The sequence below is a fragment of the Canis lupus genome, chromosome 11 (assembly GCF_011100685.1).
Source record: "Canis lupus familiaris isolate Mischka breed German Shepherd chromosome 11, alternate assembly UU_Cfam_GSD_1.0, whole genome shotgun sequence".
In the NCBI taxonomy this organism is placed as follows: domain Eukaryota; kingdom Metazoa; phylum Chordata; class Mammalia; order Carnivora; family Canidae; genus Canis; species Canis lupus.
In genome coordinates this window covers 25,431,922-25,448,871 of record NC_049232.1, presented here as the reverse complement: position 1 = coordinate 25,448,871, position 16,950 = coordinate 25,431,922, and the positions used below count along the sequence as shown (strand labels likewise).

The window sequence follows — 16,950 nt, the reverse complement described above, 5'->3', positions numbered from 1 at the left end:
GTGATACTTTATGCTTGTCTTTAGTATTATTGCTTATCTTATTACTTCTTCAATATCTGATTGTTCTTGTCAGTCAGTTAGGAACTATACCTGAATTCACCACTGTTTCCCCACTGACTAGCATGATCTTCCAAGTGGTAGGTGCTCAAAGAAAATTTGCTTAATTGAAAAAAAAAAAAGAAAATTTGCTTAATTAAACCAGCACTATATGGTCAATATATTTTCACATCAGTGAAATCACTTCTACATCATCATTTTAATGGGTTCATAAGATTCCGTTGTATATATCCTAATTGAAAATCAATTTCATTTTTGGTTAGAAAACAATTCTTTCTAATATTTTGCTATTATAAGTGATACTGTAATGGGAATCTTTGCCTCTTAATCTTATTTACCTTATGATTATTTCCTTAGAATAGATCCCTAGAATAAAGGCATGCACACTTTAAAGACTTGTGAGGCACATGCCAAAAATCCAAAGTGTTTTGAACAGCTGTACTAGCTTATACTTCAATCAACAATATATGAGATGTGTATTTTTTGAGGCTCCTTGGTTTTGCTTAAACCTTGGTGAAGAGATACAAACAAAAAATAACATTGTAAAATTTTGTTCTGATGATCAGGTTCAGCTTCAAAATCCATAAACTTAGTCATGAAAAGGCCCAGCTGACTCTTGTTCAATCCATTTCTCTCAGCATGTTTAAGGCCAAAATGAAAAGGAAATACTCGTGACATTCTTCTGACTTGAATGATGTGATTACAATCTTTTTACTCAGGCTTAACACATTTTTTTTTTTTTTTTGTCCTGAGTTCATATTGCCCAAGTGCCCCAGATATCACCCTGTTCCTTGACCATGTCCTGCCCAGAATAACATGGAAGAATGTGAAACAGATCTGAGTACCCACAGGAGAGTGTCAGGAGGCAGCCAGCTTGTGAGAAGATCTGGGATGGGCCATCAGTAACATGCAGCATTCCTTTAGCACAGCCACTGTAGAGGCCAGCAAGGCTGTGTTCCACCCATCTTTGTCCTGTGAATATGGATTACCTTAGATTCCCCTGCTCCCTCCCCTATGTAGCACCTCCATCCCCAAGGAAGCTAATTTTACCCCAATAGCTAAGTCAGTTTTTGTCTTCTTTGTCATGCCCTTCACTATGGGTTCTGTGTACTAGAGTATTTATACTCCATATGGGTCCCTACGTGTCATCCAGGTACATTAAAAACAACCCCATCGGGGATCTCTGGGTGGCTCAGCTGTTTGGTGCCTGCCTTTGGCCCAGGGCGCGATCCTGGAGTCCTGGGATCGTGTCCCTCATTGGGCTCCCAGCATGGAGCCTGCTTCTCCCTCTGCCTGTGTCTCTGCCTCTCTCTGTCTCTCTGTGTCTATCATAAATAAGTGAGTAAATAAATAAATCTCTAAAAAACAAAACAAAACAAAACAACCCCATCATATGGTGGTAAAGGAACCAAGTGTTAAAGAATATGTGGGGGCAGCCCCAGTGGCTTAGCGATTTAGTGCCACCTTTAGCCCAGGGCCTGATCCTGGAGACCCAAAATTGAGTCCCACGCCAGGCTCCCTGCATGGAGCCTGCTTCTCCCTCTGCCTGTGTCTCTGCTTCTCTCTCTCTGTGTCTCTCAATAAATAAATAAATAAATAAATCTTAAAAAAAAAAAGAATACGTGGGCTCAGGGTATGAACGCCCATCATCACTTGGCCTGATGGAAGTATGGGATTGCTTGCTGTCCTGGGCTCTCTGTTTCCCATAGATGTCTATGTACAAGGTCCTAAGGTACAGCCTGAGGCTTTAAAGAACTTTAAGACCTAGTCCTTTAGTCCATGCCACCATCATCTCTCACCTAATTTCCTGCGGTAGCCTTTGAATTGGTCAACCTGCCTCCTGTTTTCTTTGTTCACTCTCAGCCATTCTCTACACTGTAGCTATAGCAACTTTCCAAAATATCAATATGATGGATCCCTTAGCTTCTTAAAGTCTGTCAGGGGCTTTCCACTGCTCTCAGGATGAAGTCTGAACTCCTTGGCATGGCCCATGAGGCCATCTGGTGGTCTAGATCCTGCTTATATTTCCAGTCTTGTCTCCCTGTTCCTCCCTCTGCACTCTGTGCTTCTGCCAGACTCAACCTCTTAGGGACCTAGAACAGGTCGTGTTCTTTCTTACCTCTTTGCCTGGAATATATATTCTTCCTCATACTCAACTTCTCTTCTGAGTAACTATGACTCCTTCTCCAGATCTCATTTTTAGATCAGCAGTTCTTAACCATCATGAATCAGTCTGATAAAAACAATGGAGTCTGTCCTCTAAAAAGCATTTATGAGTTCCTGTGTGGTCATCGTTATGCATACAGTTCAGGGTACAGGAGTCCCTGCTTAAGAACGCTTTAAGCTGAGCCCTCTTTTCTAGTATTTAACATACTTTGTAATTGTTGGTTTACTTGTTTCTCTCTCCGTTGGACTGAGCTCCATGAAGGCAGGGCCATAACTTACTCATCTTGGTGTCTTCTGGCCTACCACAGTGCTTGGCACACAGGGACTTTTGATACATGGTTGTTGAATGAATGAGTGAATGAATGAGCGGGTGAATGAATGAATGAATGAACGAATATCTGCCCTTGATTGAATCATGTTCTTTTTGGAAGAACAGTCATGCATGATACTGATGACAAACAGACATGGAAGGGATTAAAAGGATGTGCACCTAACATTTTCTGAAAGTTCAAATGTGAGCTGGCTGGGCTGGGCCTCTAGGGAAAAACAGAGGAAAAGGGCTCTTGGGTTGACCTTGAAGATGGAAGGACGAATAGGGCTCATGTTTTGTTTTCTGGAAATATGTTGTCAGAGTAGTAGAAGTGAGGAAAGGAGCAAGAATGACAAAGCCTTTTTTGGCTTCTGCCCCTCAGGAATTACTGGAGTCCTTAGAATTATGAGATACCAAGAGGAAGCCCCTTTTCTTCCCCCCTTTTTCCCCCCTCCAACAAGTAATTTTTAAGGGCTTGTTATATGCCAAGCACTTTGTTAGGTGTTGAGGATATTTTGACACATAACCTTGATAAGATCTCATCCCTCTTGGTTCTTGTTTGCCTGGGTCTTATGTACTAAGTTGTCCTCAGAATTTGGATCAAAGCCTTGTTTGGGAATACTTTTATCGAGGTCATTAGTTAGGGTTAGGTTTAAATTACACAGGGATTTATGAGAAATGAAATGCGGTCTATAGTTAAGCCAAGATGCAAATACCAGCCCTGTCTCTCACTGGCTATATGCAAATACCTTTTGAAATGCCAGTTCTGTAATTTGTAAAATGGAAATAGTACCTACCTCCTGGGGTTGTTACAAGGATCGAATGAAACAATGTGTGTAAACCCTTAGCAGAGAGGTGCTGGCACACAGCAGTAGCTATTATTGTGACCACTTTCAGAGTCTGTTTTAAGCTGAAGCCTTAGTTTGGTGCAGTAATTTCTGCTCAGCCTTAAGAAATACTAAGATTGGATTTGACAAGTCTGTGTCAGGTTTCCAACTTCCTGTAAGGGAACTTTCTTAAAACATAGATTTTGTTTTTGAGGCCATGATTTTTCTTTCACAATGTTTTTTTTTCACTCCTTGCTTATTGAAGTCTTAAGCACTTCATTTAGAAAATTAGAAACGTCAAAGTCAGGTTAAAGAAGCAGGAAAAAAATCCCCTAAAGTTCCACCATCTAGAAAACTGTGTCTTAATGTTTGCTGTACATTTGATTAGTAGGAATGATCTTTCATTCCCCAGAAATATACAACTTTTGCCCATATATACTTATATTTTCATATAATTCCAGGAGTTTGCACTTGTTTAGCCAAAGTTACAAAACTGACTGACTAATATGACTCTCAGGTACAGACTCCACAGAGAAGAAACCATCAGGTTGGGCTCTGATTTCGCACTCACATAAGGGCTACTGAATCTCATGGTTCTTGCATTCAGGTGGTTTCCTCTTTCAGTCTTTTTTTTCTAAGGCCCAAGTTCTTAACCAAAGAATTGACTGTAATTATTGTTTGCATTATATTTATCAACTGGACTCTTACTGATGAACTTCTTAATAGCTATTAAAAGAGATGAGTTGAACTGATTTCCTTGGGTGTGTGTTTTTATTTATGGGTCTTGGAATAAACTCAAGAGGGAGATGGTGAGAGCCTGTCTAATGGGTGCAGTAGAAATCCACTATCCTTTCCTGTTTCCCCTTCATCCCTCTGTCCTGCTACAGGGCCCTTGGTACTTTTTCACCAGCTTCTACCAGCAGCCTGAGGGAAGACAGAGCAGGGACGGGGGGAGGTCTCTGGTCTACCTGACCCGGCAGTGGAGGGAGTGGGCAGGGTTCACAGTGTTTTTCCTCCCTTGCCTCCCTGTCGCAGACTCATTCACATCTCTGACTGTGTTTGGATGGGAATTGTGGATTGGTGGAGGCATTGTGTGCAGCCCGTGAAACTTGGAGGTGGGCGTCTGCAGCCCACACACTGTACTGTACTTTATTTTCTTGGCTCCATTGCCCACATTCCACAGAGAGAAAACAACTACCCAGGCTCTGTTTTCATACTCACACAAGGGCTTCTGCATCCCTGTTCTTGCAGTCAAGTTGCCCTTTATTTCAATCTACAAAGACACATGTCTGGCCTGTCTCTTCCTTCTGAAATCAGCAGCAGCTTTTGTGGAATGAACTTGGCTATTAATAAACCCATGTGCCATCTAGAGAGGACAGACCAAAGGTCGGGGCCTCAGGTCAGCAGATGTGGTGCTACTGCTGCCCTAGTTCACAGGCTCTGTCCTTCCTTTGTTGGATTATTATCAGGGCCTCCCAACTGTTTTCCCTGCCTCTGATCCAGCTTCCACCATGCATTCAAACTTTTTTTTTTTTTGCATTCAAACTTTCATTTGAAAATACCCATCTGTTGATATCATTCTCTGTTTATAACCTTTTAGTGTTGCTACACTTAGGATGAAGTCCAATGTCATTTGCACGACTTACAGGACTCCGCAAACCCTGGTACCTCTCCAGCTTCCTCTTGCTGTCACCCATCCCAGCCTCTCACTGTTCCTCACATTTGTCCTTTTGATACTTTTTTGCATTTACAAGGTTCCTGCATCCAGCTCGTGCTCCCTCATCTTTGCTGCCTGTGGAAATACCCAGCTTAACTGTAACCTCCTACTAGGATGGCTTCCTAGGATTTGCTGCTCCATCTTCTGCATTCTTGAGATTTAGTATAGAGTAGTGATTATGAGTGTGGGCTCTAGGGTCCTCCTCCCTGGTTTCAGTCCCTGCCTGGCCCCTTCCTACATGTGTGACTTTGGGCAAAATGAAATTCCACCCTCTTGTGCCTCATTTTCTTCATCTGTAAAATGGGGATAATATTAATGAAACTCGTGGGTGATTGTGAAGATCGAAAGAGGCACCACTTCCAAGGGCTTACCACAGCGCTTAGCCACAGCATTCAGTAAATGTGACTTTGTGTTATTGTTATACTGGTACTTTGTATAGATCTCAAGGAAGCTCTTACCACTTCATGTATTTTTATATATCTGCCGTGCTAGACCACATGCTCCTTGAGGACAGGTATATATCTTATTTACTTTTCCTGGCCCTGTGTGTATATGTTTACAGGAAATGTTGGTTGAATGAGTTACTGCACACAGATGTGCCATCAGAATGGAAATGGGCAACCAATAGAATGGGAGGGGGGAATGCTTTGAATTGGCTTCAGACCAATTCGAATGATTTCAGACCCAAAGTTGGTGTGACCTAGATGTCAGCTGTTTTATTCTCCTCCATGCCTGAATCCCTTCTGCTGCCTCCTGGTGCTTTTATGCTGCCAACACAGGGCAGGAGACTGAAAGTTAAGCACCAAGTTTGTGTCCATTTTGGTTTTGTTTTGGACTGCAGGTGACATGTCCGAGAGTAAAGCCAAGAAGATTGAAATCAAGGATGTGGATGGGAGGACGCTGAATAAGCTGATTGACTACATCTATACGGCAGAGATTGAGGTGACCGAGGAGAACGTCCAGGTAAACTCAGCCCGAGCTAGTAGCTCATTGCACACTTAGGGCCACCATTTTATAGCCTCATTTCACGGAACTTTCAGAACAACTCATTGGGTAGCTGGAGAGGAAATCAAAGCTCTAAAGAGGTTATGTGACCTGCTCTGCATCACATGGCATGTGGGTGGGTGAACGACCCTCAGACTCATACGTGCCTGACAGTGGCCCTCATGCTCTTTGCTGCTAAGCCAGGATACCTCAGAATGAGCTTGGGCCCCGAGCAAAATGTCTTTATCTCATGTTGGTTCAAACACTGGATGGAGGAAGAACTAAAACTTGGGTGACCCCACTTCTCCCCAGTTATCATGCCATCTCAGGGATTTGCAGTATGGATTGTGAGGCTGTTAAAATTTTTTCCTGTTTCTACATTAGTCAGCCAAGTTTCCCTGAGCACTCATGCTCAGAGGTGGAGATACCAGGCACCAGGTATGAGCCTCAGCAGGGGAGTGCAGCTGTGAAATGTGTGCCTTTTCCTCCTTTTGCTTCCCTGCCCTCACCCTCAGCCATTTGGAACCTTGAAAAGAGTCAGTGAAGATACTGCGTTGCCCCAAGCTGTGTGTCTTTACTGTGGGGACACGAGGAAGCAGTGGCCTGCTTCAGTCAGGAGATGGTTGAGGGTATGGCCCACTCTGGAAGCCCACAAGCCCCTGGGCTAAACACAGAAATACTATTTCTTGTCATTAAGGGCCTTACTCTTTCAGGGAAGTGCTGGAAATTACAGGTGATGCGAAGGATTTTTCTTCTTTCTTCTTTTAAACATACAGTTCCACCTTATTTATTGTGAGGCAGATACCTCTCCAGTGACCAGAACACCTATTTCCCTTATCCAGAATCCCACCTCCTTTACCAGGATCAAGGCATTTGGGAGACTACATTGGTAATCATTTATCCATTCAATTCAACTCAAATGTTTGTGTGCCAGTTATATGCCAGGCACTTTGTTGAGCACAGTGGTTGTGACAGCAGTAGTGACTCCATTGCCTGCTGCCATGCAGTTTGTGGTCTGGGGGTGAGGACATTATTCATCAAATAAGCGTACAATTTCTGCACAAATCATGCTAAGTTCTTTGAAGGAAGGGAACATGATAGAGAATGTCAAGGGGACTCAGTCTGGATGTGTGAGGGGATCTGGAAAGGGCTCTTTTGGGAGATGGGATTTAAGCTGCAGCCTGCATATGAGTGGGAGTTAGCTTGGTGTGGTTGCAGGGTCCTTTTGAGGGTGCAGGCGGGCTGGGGGTCTGGAGGTGCCCTGTATTCGAGCCTCCAGAGCCCGCCTTTCTATAGAGCCTGCTTTGTCTCTGGCTTCTGCACAGACTCTCAGATTGTACAGTGATCTAATCTAATAATCCCTTGACCTTTTACAAGTGAGGTATATTTTATACCCAGTAAAACACATGGCCATCCCGTTTCTTTTCTGATCTTTTTCGTCCAGAATGGAGCAGGCAGCAGAGAACTCCCATCTCAGATCTAGGAGCAGAATTGAAACACCTAATTGACTTTTGAGCAGTAACAGTGAGTTCAGAGTAATTGGGTATAAAATGAGTATAGTGCATGTATTGAGAAAACATGTTACATGTTTGACAGTTACATTATTGTCACATTCATATTCACTGAAATACTTTAAAAAGTGATGCAAATGTTGAGATTTATAAGATGCAAAAAATTAAATCCTTTGCAGCTCTAATGAAAAATGCTCAATGTCAACCTAAAAATCTACAGGGGGTAAATAATTTTTTAAAATCTTGCATTAGGGTCTAATTAATAACTTTAAGAAAAATATTTATTTATTTTAGAGACAGAGAGAGTGAGGGGTGGAGGGAAAGAGAGGCTCAAGCAGACTCTTTGCTAAGCACAGAGCCCTATGCTGGCTTCCATCTCACAATCCTGAGATCATAACCCTGAGATCACGACCTGAGCCAAAACCAAGAGTTGGGTGCTCAACTAACTCCAACACTCGGGTGCCCCTAATCAATAACTATTAATCATATAATGTGGTTGGCAGAGTAATGGCCCCCTCCCCCCTGGTTCCCCTCTTCCCAAATGTTCATGTCCTAGTTTTGGAACCAGTGAATATATTAACTCTCCAAGATGAATTTACCTTGCAGCTGGAATTAGTGTCTCTGATCAGCAGAACATGTGATGGGGGGTTACCTTGGATTATCTGCACAGGCCCTGTGTAGTCATGGGGGCTCTTTAAAGTGCACGGGGAGGGGGATAAGGAGAACCAGAGAGATGTGACCCAACAAAGGCTCAGCTTGATGCTTCCATCTTTGAACCCTAGGGAGCCATACACCAAGGAATGCAGGTGGCCTCTATAAGCAGAATAGGCAAGGAAACATGCCCTCCCTTAGGTCCTTCAGAAGGAATGCAGTCCTGTTGACACTTCTGTATCAGTCCAGGGAGACCCATGTGGGGCTTATGACTTCCAGAAGTGTCAGAAAATGAATTTGTGTTGTTTTAAGACACTAAGACCGCCCCCTCAACACTATAGATGGGGTTGTAGATTGTATAATTGGAAGCAGCTTTTTCTTCCTTCTTTATCACGTATTTGCTGAGGACCTCCCCACCCAACCCCCAGGAAAATACAAAGTGTTCACAAACTTGGGTAATTAGAAGTCGTTCCACTCTGGATCCTAATCTCCTGGCTGGGTGTTTATCTTTGCAGCTTTGGTCTAACCCAGTGGTAGAGTGTACGACCCTGCATTCTTAGTTCTTATGGCAGGTAGCAGCAGATAGACTCACCAGAGGACTCTGTATAACCTGGCTTCACCGCTGCTTCTTATAAAACTACCTTATAGAGGGAGGGCAAGGGGCCAGAGTGAAGATGTGCAGGTTCAGAGAAAGAAGTAGAAGTAGTGGGACACCTGGGTGGCTCAGCGGTTGAGCTTCAGCCTTGGCTCAGGTCATGACCCCGGGGTCAAGTCCCACATTGGGCTCCCTGCAGGGAGCCTGCTTCTCCCTCTGCCTATGTCTTTGCCTCTCTTTCCATGTCTCTCATGAATAAATAGATACAACCTTTAAAAAAAATGTAGATGTAGCAGTGAGGCAGGGGTTGAGTTTGGATGGAGAGGCCTGGCTCAGAGCCGAGGTGTCACCCCTAGGGCATAGAGTGCTCTTCCTCAGGCCTCGCCCCCCTGCAGGGTTCTGTTCCCATCTAGACCGAGGGCATAGGATGCAGTGAGTTCTGTTGCCAGAGAAGACACTTTCTGTGTCAGCCTCTGATCTGTGTTCCTTCTCCTCTAGCAGAGCCTCTCATGATGCCTCCCAATACCCTGCCTCAAGGGTCTGTTTTCATGATCGCACCCATTCTCTTAGGTGGTCCTGAGTCCCACGGTCTGCCTTCAAATCCTAGCTCCATCATTTTCTAGCTGCGAGACACTACGTAAATCACTTAACCTTTCTATGCCTTGGTGATTTCATCCTTACTATGGGTACAGTACAGCACCTCCTCTCAGGGGGTTGGTGTGAGGGTGCAGAGGCCCTGTCACCACAGGCACAGGGTCTGGGGGTAGAGACAGGTGGTCAAGCACATGGACTGCCCCCGCCTCTGCCTCCATTGTGGTAGGGCCAGGGTCGAGGTGCCCAGGACACCAGGAATGGCTGTCACGGCCTTGATGATGGTGGGCGGGGCCCACCTCCTGAAGGAAGACCAGCAGGTCAGGCTTTCCCCCTCTTCTGCGTTTCCGTGTGTCCTTTGGGGTAGGAGCCCGTTGGGGGGCCAGCGGCATGAGGAGGGGCCCAGCGGAGCCCTCAGGGACCTGTGTGCTGCTGGTGTCGGTGACATGTACTGTTTGTCTACCTTGTGCCCCCTCCCTTTAAAATGTGGTTTGGTGGGACTGCCCTGAGGCAAAACAACAGAAAGGGTTGGGAAGAGAGAGTTCAGATCAGAACATGGCTGCTTTCTCCTGCTGTGACAAACGTGAGGAGGCAGTGGCTCCCATGCTGTGGAGACGGCCTTTGTGGAGGGTTGGGGTACTAGGAGCCGGTGGAGGTGCTGGGGCCCCCAAGCCTGAGGAGCAACAGTCACAGGCTTGGGGCTTATTGAGCGGCTTGCAGAGGTCCACCCGCCACCCTGCTGGGCCACATGGCTGCCCGGGCCCTGGGTGCCGGCCTGGCCCTTCCGTGGAGGCGGAGTTAACTACCGTAGCGCTGTCACTTGATGTCCCTGGCCGGAAGCCAAGCATGTATCCTCCACTTCATGTGTATCATCTCATTTAACTTCATCACCTCACCAAACCAGTATTTGGACCAAAAATGGTCGCTCTTCTCTAGTCGAAGAAGCTAATGCTCCCAAGTACTTACGTAGGTAGCAGCACTGGGCTTTGAACCTGCTTACTCGTCTCCCTGTTTTCTCTCGATGTGGTGAACCTGAGTTTCTTGTTACATGAATGAATAATCGGAATTGTGACTTAAAGGCTCATAATAATTAATAATGACCAAAATGAACTTACCTGAGCCCTCCCTGTGCACCAGGTGCTCTGTTGATGGCCTCAAATGTATTCTCTCATTTGATTCTCATAACAGGCTTGGAAGGCAGAGCCACTATTGCCTTCATGTCACTGTTGAAGCGACAGTGCACAGAGAGGTTAAGCCCTTTGCCTTTAGTCACATGGCCAATAAATGGAGAAGTCAAGATTCTGAGTGACACTTTTCATCACAGTGCTAGTTTGCTAGCTCTCTTGTTCATCTACACACTGTCCTCCCTCCTTCCTTCTCTCTCAAACTTTCTCTTCCCTCCCCCACTTTCTTTCTTCTTTTTTCAACATATTTCTATTAAATAATGTTTCTGTGCCAGGCCTCATGCCTGGTGTTGGCAGAGACAAACCCACTGCATGGCTGGGGCTGGGGCCTCTCGCCGGGCCCTCTGGTTGGTGGTCTCCTTTCCTCCCTCCCTCTAGGCCTGGCCCTGCCTCCCTGAGATTCCAGGAGTAGGTGCTTTCCGAGGCAGGGCATTTCCTTTTGTTTTTGTCAGAGGAAACAAACTCCGTGACGGGATATCCTCTGCTGTGTTTTCATGTTATCCAAGGGAGAGAAAAAAACAAAACGGGGCCTGCCCGTGAAAAATGGAGGGGAGGCAATTTGCAAGCTGGAGGGAAACCCGTAAACTCTCTACTGAGGGTCGTTCCACAGCTCATTTTCCAGAGCTAAAATGCCGGGATGGCAGGAGACAAGCTAAAAGCTTTTTGACCTCAAGCCATCGCGTATCCCTGTGGTGGTTCCAGCTAGCAGCTCTTCCAGTCTCGGCCTCCTCCTTCCAGGGGCCAAACAGGGCTGTCCTGGTGATCCCACCAAGCTGAGGACCTGAGCTTGGCCTCTTGTTCACCGCCTGTTACGCTGCCCCTCAAGGGAGTCGAGTTGCACGCGAGATAAGAGAAGAGGAAATCCTCCAAAAGCCCTTGTTGATGTGGGAGAGGGAAGTGCGGACAGCTCCCTTATGGATGTTTTGCTCTCTTTTCTTTCACAGCCTCAGAGGGTCTGTGTCTCTTCCCATTGCACGCAGCCCCCAGAACCCCAGCGGGTGGGGCCCCAAGTTTTCCCTGAGACGCAGAGTTTGAGCAGTGATAGACCTTCCAGCCTTCAGACTTTGCCCTCAGCTTTCTTCACGCCTTCCTGTATGAAGCAAGTAGTGGGAAGAAAAGGCCCTTTGACTCATAGCTAATCACAGCATAAGATCAAAGAGAGGGAAGGAGCAATTAGAGAAACCACAAGCCCCTGTTCATTTGAAGCCATCTTGGGAATGCTTTTGGGCAGGAGTGGACCTAAACAGGATGGGGGGCTGTTGAAAGGTGGAAAACCTTATAATTTTTGCCTGCTGAGTGTGTTTTGTGAACAGTAGGGAAAAGCTATGTGGGTAGCTCCATCTGTGGAAGTTTTAAAAACTGGAAGTATAACCTGAGGAATATGTTCAGGAAATATTTATTATTTAATTTATTCGGCTATTTGTCATGGGCTTGAGAATTTAAGGACCAAACTGTGCCGCTGTCTTTGCAGTGAAAAAGAGGGCAAAGGGGAAGGGGCTATTTGTCCCTGGTGTGCTGTCATCTGGGCCTGGCTAGGAATACCATCTGGGGGTGGGCTGTACTCTCAGAAACCCTCCTCTCTGGGGCTTAAAGGGCTGCTGTCCCATTCCTGCCTCTTCTCAGCTTGACCTTTTTGGGACTTGGCCTACCACTGAGTACAGTGCATGCTGGACAACATTTGATTATTCCTCCCCACCAGGGGTTTGTAGGTATCTGGTTACCTTTCACTATCTGATGGTAACAGACACCCATGGGAGGATGGAGAGGATGCAGTTGGAACACACTGTGGTCTTGGTACTCCTGGTCCCTAGCATGGTCAGTCACCCCAGTTTGCCCAGGACTGAGGGGGCTCTCCTGGGACAGAGGGCTTTCAGTGCTCAAACTGGCAAAGTCTTAGCAAGCCAGGATGATCGGTTAACGTATGGCCCTAACTATAGAGTGTGTAGCTAGCGCTGGTCAAAGGGTTATCATAAAGGTCATTTGGGGTTTAAAACACAGCTTTCCGTTCCTGGTGTGTATTCAGCAAGAATGGTTAATGGTTGTCTACCTAACTAGCAGGCAGAGACTAATCTGGTCCTTGAATCTGTTTGGCTAGTCTGAGCAAGCTCACAGGTTAATTGAGGTTCCCAGTTTATGGCTGCTTAGTGGGGTTGGTGGCTGCCTAGTGGGGATGGAGCTCAGATGGTCAGATTTGGAGCTATCTTATGGCCTAAAACTCCCAAAAGTGGGCATTTTTTTTTTCTCCTTCTCTGAAATGAACCAATGGCTTAAAAAAATACTAAGGACATGATGTAAATTTACTGTTGGGGACACAGGAGAGTGGAAGAGAAAAGGGAGAGGAGCATGCTTTATAGAACTTGAAAGTCTCAGCTGTGTGAGGGAGGAAGTTAAACTCCTAGGATGGAAGTGATTGCCTTGTGGAGAGTAGGCACTTAGCTTGGGAGTAGGACTACTGGTGGGGAGGCTCTTGGTGGTTTCTGCAGGTGGGCAGGGATGAGGAAAAGTGACTAGTTACCCAAGTTTTAACACTGAAAGTCCTGTGTCCTCAGTCCAAAGAAAACTTAGCTGCTTATCCTAGTGGAGGGACAAGGCCCAAGAATGGGCGGTGGGGCAGGTTTTTTGGCCTCACTTGATTGAGGCATTCAGCTATGTGTTGGGAGAAAGTCAGGGTCTAGAATTTAAATCGCTTGATAAAAAAGACTTTTATAGTGTTCTGAATCAAGAAAATGATATATCTGTAGCCCATGTCTTCTTGGGCAAGCCGTTGTGGATGAGAACAGCTGGAGTCTAGCTGGCCCAGATGCTCTCTCTGGGAGCCAGGAGAGCAGCTGAGAGCAAAGGCCTGGGATGCGGGGGTTGTTTTGAAGTGAAATAGTTGCTGGGGGTCCTGAGCTAAGCTTCAAATAAATCTGTAATGCTCTGTGATCTTCTTAATTTCTTTTTGGAAAGTCACTCTCAGAATGTTTATTCTTTCCCTAGGGTAGGAGTGGGAGGGAGCAGAATTGGGGTCTAGTAGGACTGTGCTATCTCTTCTGGATTTTTGATCCAGGGGTCAGGCTTTAGCAGCTGTAGGAAAGTCCTCCAGAAACTAGAGTGGAGTTGGACGTCTGAGCACCCATCTGCCCTGCTCAAGCCAGTCTTTCCTGGATTTTAGGAAAAACACATGCACACACACCTGAGCAGGGAACTATTTCTGTTTTCCAAGATATAGTGTAAATACCCCTGTGTTCTGTGACCTTTTAAAGAGAAACATCTCTCTCCTTTTTCTGAGCATGTTCCTTGAGATGTTCCTTACACTTAATCTGTGAGATGGGAGAGAATACAGTGCTATTGCCTGAGTCTTGAGGGATTTGAGGGTCATTCTTTTGTTCCAGTAGATTGTAAGCTCTGTAAGAGCAGAGGTCTGGCTTACTGCATTTACCACTAAACCCCAGAGCCTAGACCAGTACCTGGCACACAAATGCTTAGTAATTAAGTAGTGAAGGCAATAGTGGACAATTTAGTAAGCACCTGAGTGAAAATGTTTCGTTACTACAGAGAAGTGCTTTCTGAAACTTGGCTATACATTAAAAACCGAGGAGCTTTAGAAACACATCACTGTCCAGACCATGCCTCATACCTATTAACTTAAAATCTTTGGGGCTGAGACCCAGGCATAAGTATCTAAAAAATTCTCCAGGGGTGATTCATTGTGCAGCCAAGTAGGAGACCCCATCTGTGTTGGTCTGCTTGGGCAGCCATAACAGAAGACCACACAATGGGTTAAACAACAGAAATATGTTTTCCTCCTAGTTTTGAAAATTAGAAGTTCAAGATCAAAGTTCCAGTTGATTCAGTTGGTGAGACTCTTCCTGGCTTTCAGAAGGTCACTTTCTCCCTGTGTCATTAAATTGAAGAGAGAGAGAGAGAGAGAGAGAGAGCATGTGCACTTTGGTGTCTCTTTCTCTTCTTATAAGGGCCCCATCTTTATGACCTCATTTAACCTTTATCACCTCTTCATAGGCCCAATCTACAGTCATGTTGGGGTTAGGGTTTCAGCATACAAATTGGGGGAGGAGGGAACAAACATTCAGTCCGTAAGGGGCCTGTTACCCAGAGTATGGTTCCTGGGCCAGCAGCTACAGGCATCTCCTGGATGTTCGTTAGAAACACAGGCCCCACGTTAGGTCTATTGACTCAGAATTTTAATAAGATCCCCAGAAATTTCATGTACACATTAGTGATTGGGAGGCACTGCTGTGGAATGTGGGGATACAAAGAATCTGTTGGTGCTTCTGGTCCGTGAAGTGGAAAGTTAGGGGAAATAAGGCTTGGCTGTCCTGGTGGAAGTTCAAACTTAGTTGGATAGGCAGGGGAGAGCCATGCAAGGACCTTGAGTGTGGGAGTGGTATGACTGGAACAGTGCTCTAGTGGGGTGAAGCCCTACTGAAGGAGTCTGGTGTCTCAGCATGTCATCTTCTCCTCCAGGTGCTGCTACCGGCAGCCAGCCTGCTGCAGCTCATGGATGTTCGGCAGAACTGCTGTGACTTTCTGCAGTCTCAGTTGCATCCCACCAATTGCTTGGGCATCCGCGCATTTGCAGATGTGCACACCTGCACCGACCTTCTTCAGCAGGCCAATGCTTATGCAGGTAACGGGGGGTTAGGGGGGCTCTACCCCTTCTAAGCTTATGGATTTAATCACCTGGTCTGCAGTAGACTCCTCACCTGTGGTGAGAAGTGCACTCTCCCACGAAACAGTTGTAATTTAGTTGGAGAGACAAGACATGTGGCAAGATAATTAATAATAGAAGAGTTCCATTCATAGCCAAGTGGAATAGGATTAATTGCCAGACTGATGGTACAGACAGTCGTTTTCATGGGAGAAGAGGAAGGAGGTCTGAGAAAACTTTGTAGAGGGAGGAGTCATTTGAGCTAGGTCTTGACATAAATCTTTATTGTTGTTTAAGAAAATTTCTTTTTTTGATCCACATATTCTATTTTATAGATTTTAAAATCTATTCTAGATTTTAGAAGTCAAATAGTACTGCATGTCTTCTGATGCTAAGCCAGTAAACCAGAGACTCCTGCCCTGCCTTTCCACACCACGTCTTCTTCTGTAGGCCCAGTTACCTCCAGTTCTGAAAGAATTAAAGTGCAGGTTCTGATTTCACGAAAAGCTACTTCATCTACTCTTTACCTTAATTTATCTAAATAAAATGTTCATATCACTCTTTTGGATTTATTAGTTTGAAATATATCTGTTGACTTTTCACAGAAGTACAAGATTGACGTTCATAGATTTTCCCTCATGTATACACACTCTTCCTCCTTTTTAATCTCCTAATACCATTTCTACAACTGAGCTGAGTTATAGATTATAATTAGTTCTTTTTCAATCAGAAATTTTTTTGTTTTAAATCAGAAAGGTGGTTGATAATTGCCTTTTCATGCTGGAAATTTATTCAGTTTATAATCTCAGACATTAGAAAACATCTAAAGAATGCTAATTAATACTAAATTAAGGGTAGCAGAGTCAGTACTAGGCATAGACTATGAGATCACATTGTGCTCCTTCATTGAGGAGTACATTTATTCAACAATGGCTTGATTGCTTACTGCTAAACACTTTTTAGGTGCCAGAGAAATCATAGAAAACTAAACAATTGAAGTCTCTGCTCTCCTGAAAAAGAAAATTGCCCTTTTCTTTTTTATAATGAGTGTTCCTACCACCAATTCTTGTAAGGCAGATTTTTATAAGAATTGAACAGTAACTGTTCATCAGATAATGTGCTGATTCCAGTTTGTTTCTCTGCTGAAGTTTATCCTCCTCTTATTTTAATGGGATTTGGGGAGGGAGTGGAGAGATGGACATGAATGTTTAGTCCACCACATTTAGCTGGAAAGAAATCTTCAATTTTTTAAAAAAAAGATTTTATCTGTTTATTTTAGAGAGAGAACACGAGCAGGGGGAGGAGCAGTAGGGGAGGGAGAGAATATTCAGCAGATTCCGCCCTGAGTGCAGAGCGCAATGACCCTGAGATCATGACCTGAGCTGAAACCAAGAGTTGGATGCTTAACAAACTGAGCCATCCAGGGGCCCCAGAAGTCTTCATTGATATATATCGACCTGAGGACAAAGAAAGATCATGAATGGCCCAGGTAATGGGTCTAGTTTTTTTTTTTTTTTAAGATTTATTTATTTATTCATGAGAGAGAGAGAGAGAGAGAGAGGCAGAGACACAGGAGGAGGGAGAAGCAGGCTCCATGCCCGGAGTCCGACATGGGACTTGATCCCGGGACCCCAGGATCGTGCCCTGAGCCAAAGGCAGGCACCAAACTGCTGAGCCACCCAGGGATCCCTGGGGTCTAGTTATTT

At 45.1% G+C, this 16,950-nt stretch overlaps 1 protein-coding gene across 7 annotated transcripts in view; it reads left to right on the top strand.

The window, feature by feature from the left end:
• Positions 1–16,950, top strand: part of KLHL3 (kelch like family member 3) — a 114,019-nt gene that overhangs the window by 32,119 nt on the left and 64,950 nt on the right. For 5 of the 7 annotated variants that reach the window (XR_005366714.1, XM_038552245.1, XM_038552244.1 and 2 more), the window contains 3 exons: positions 5,919–6,040; positions 6,838–6,950; positions 15,061–15,223. Coding sequence is in view for 6 of the 7 variants with exons in the window: in XM_038552245.1 (XP_038408173.1) it covers positions 5,919–6,040; positions 6,838–6,950; positions 15,061–15,223 (398 nt within the window). In the remaining variant the exon portion in view is untranslated. Of the gene's footprint in view, positions 1–5,918; positions 6,041–6,837; positions 6,951–15,060; positions 15,224–16,950 lie in introns of those variants that run through there. The other 2 variants (XM_038552243.1, XM_038552247.1) reach the window with 2 other exon arrangements.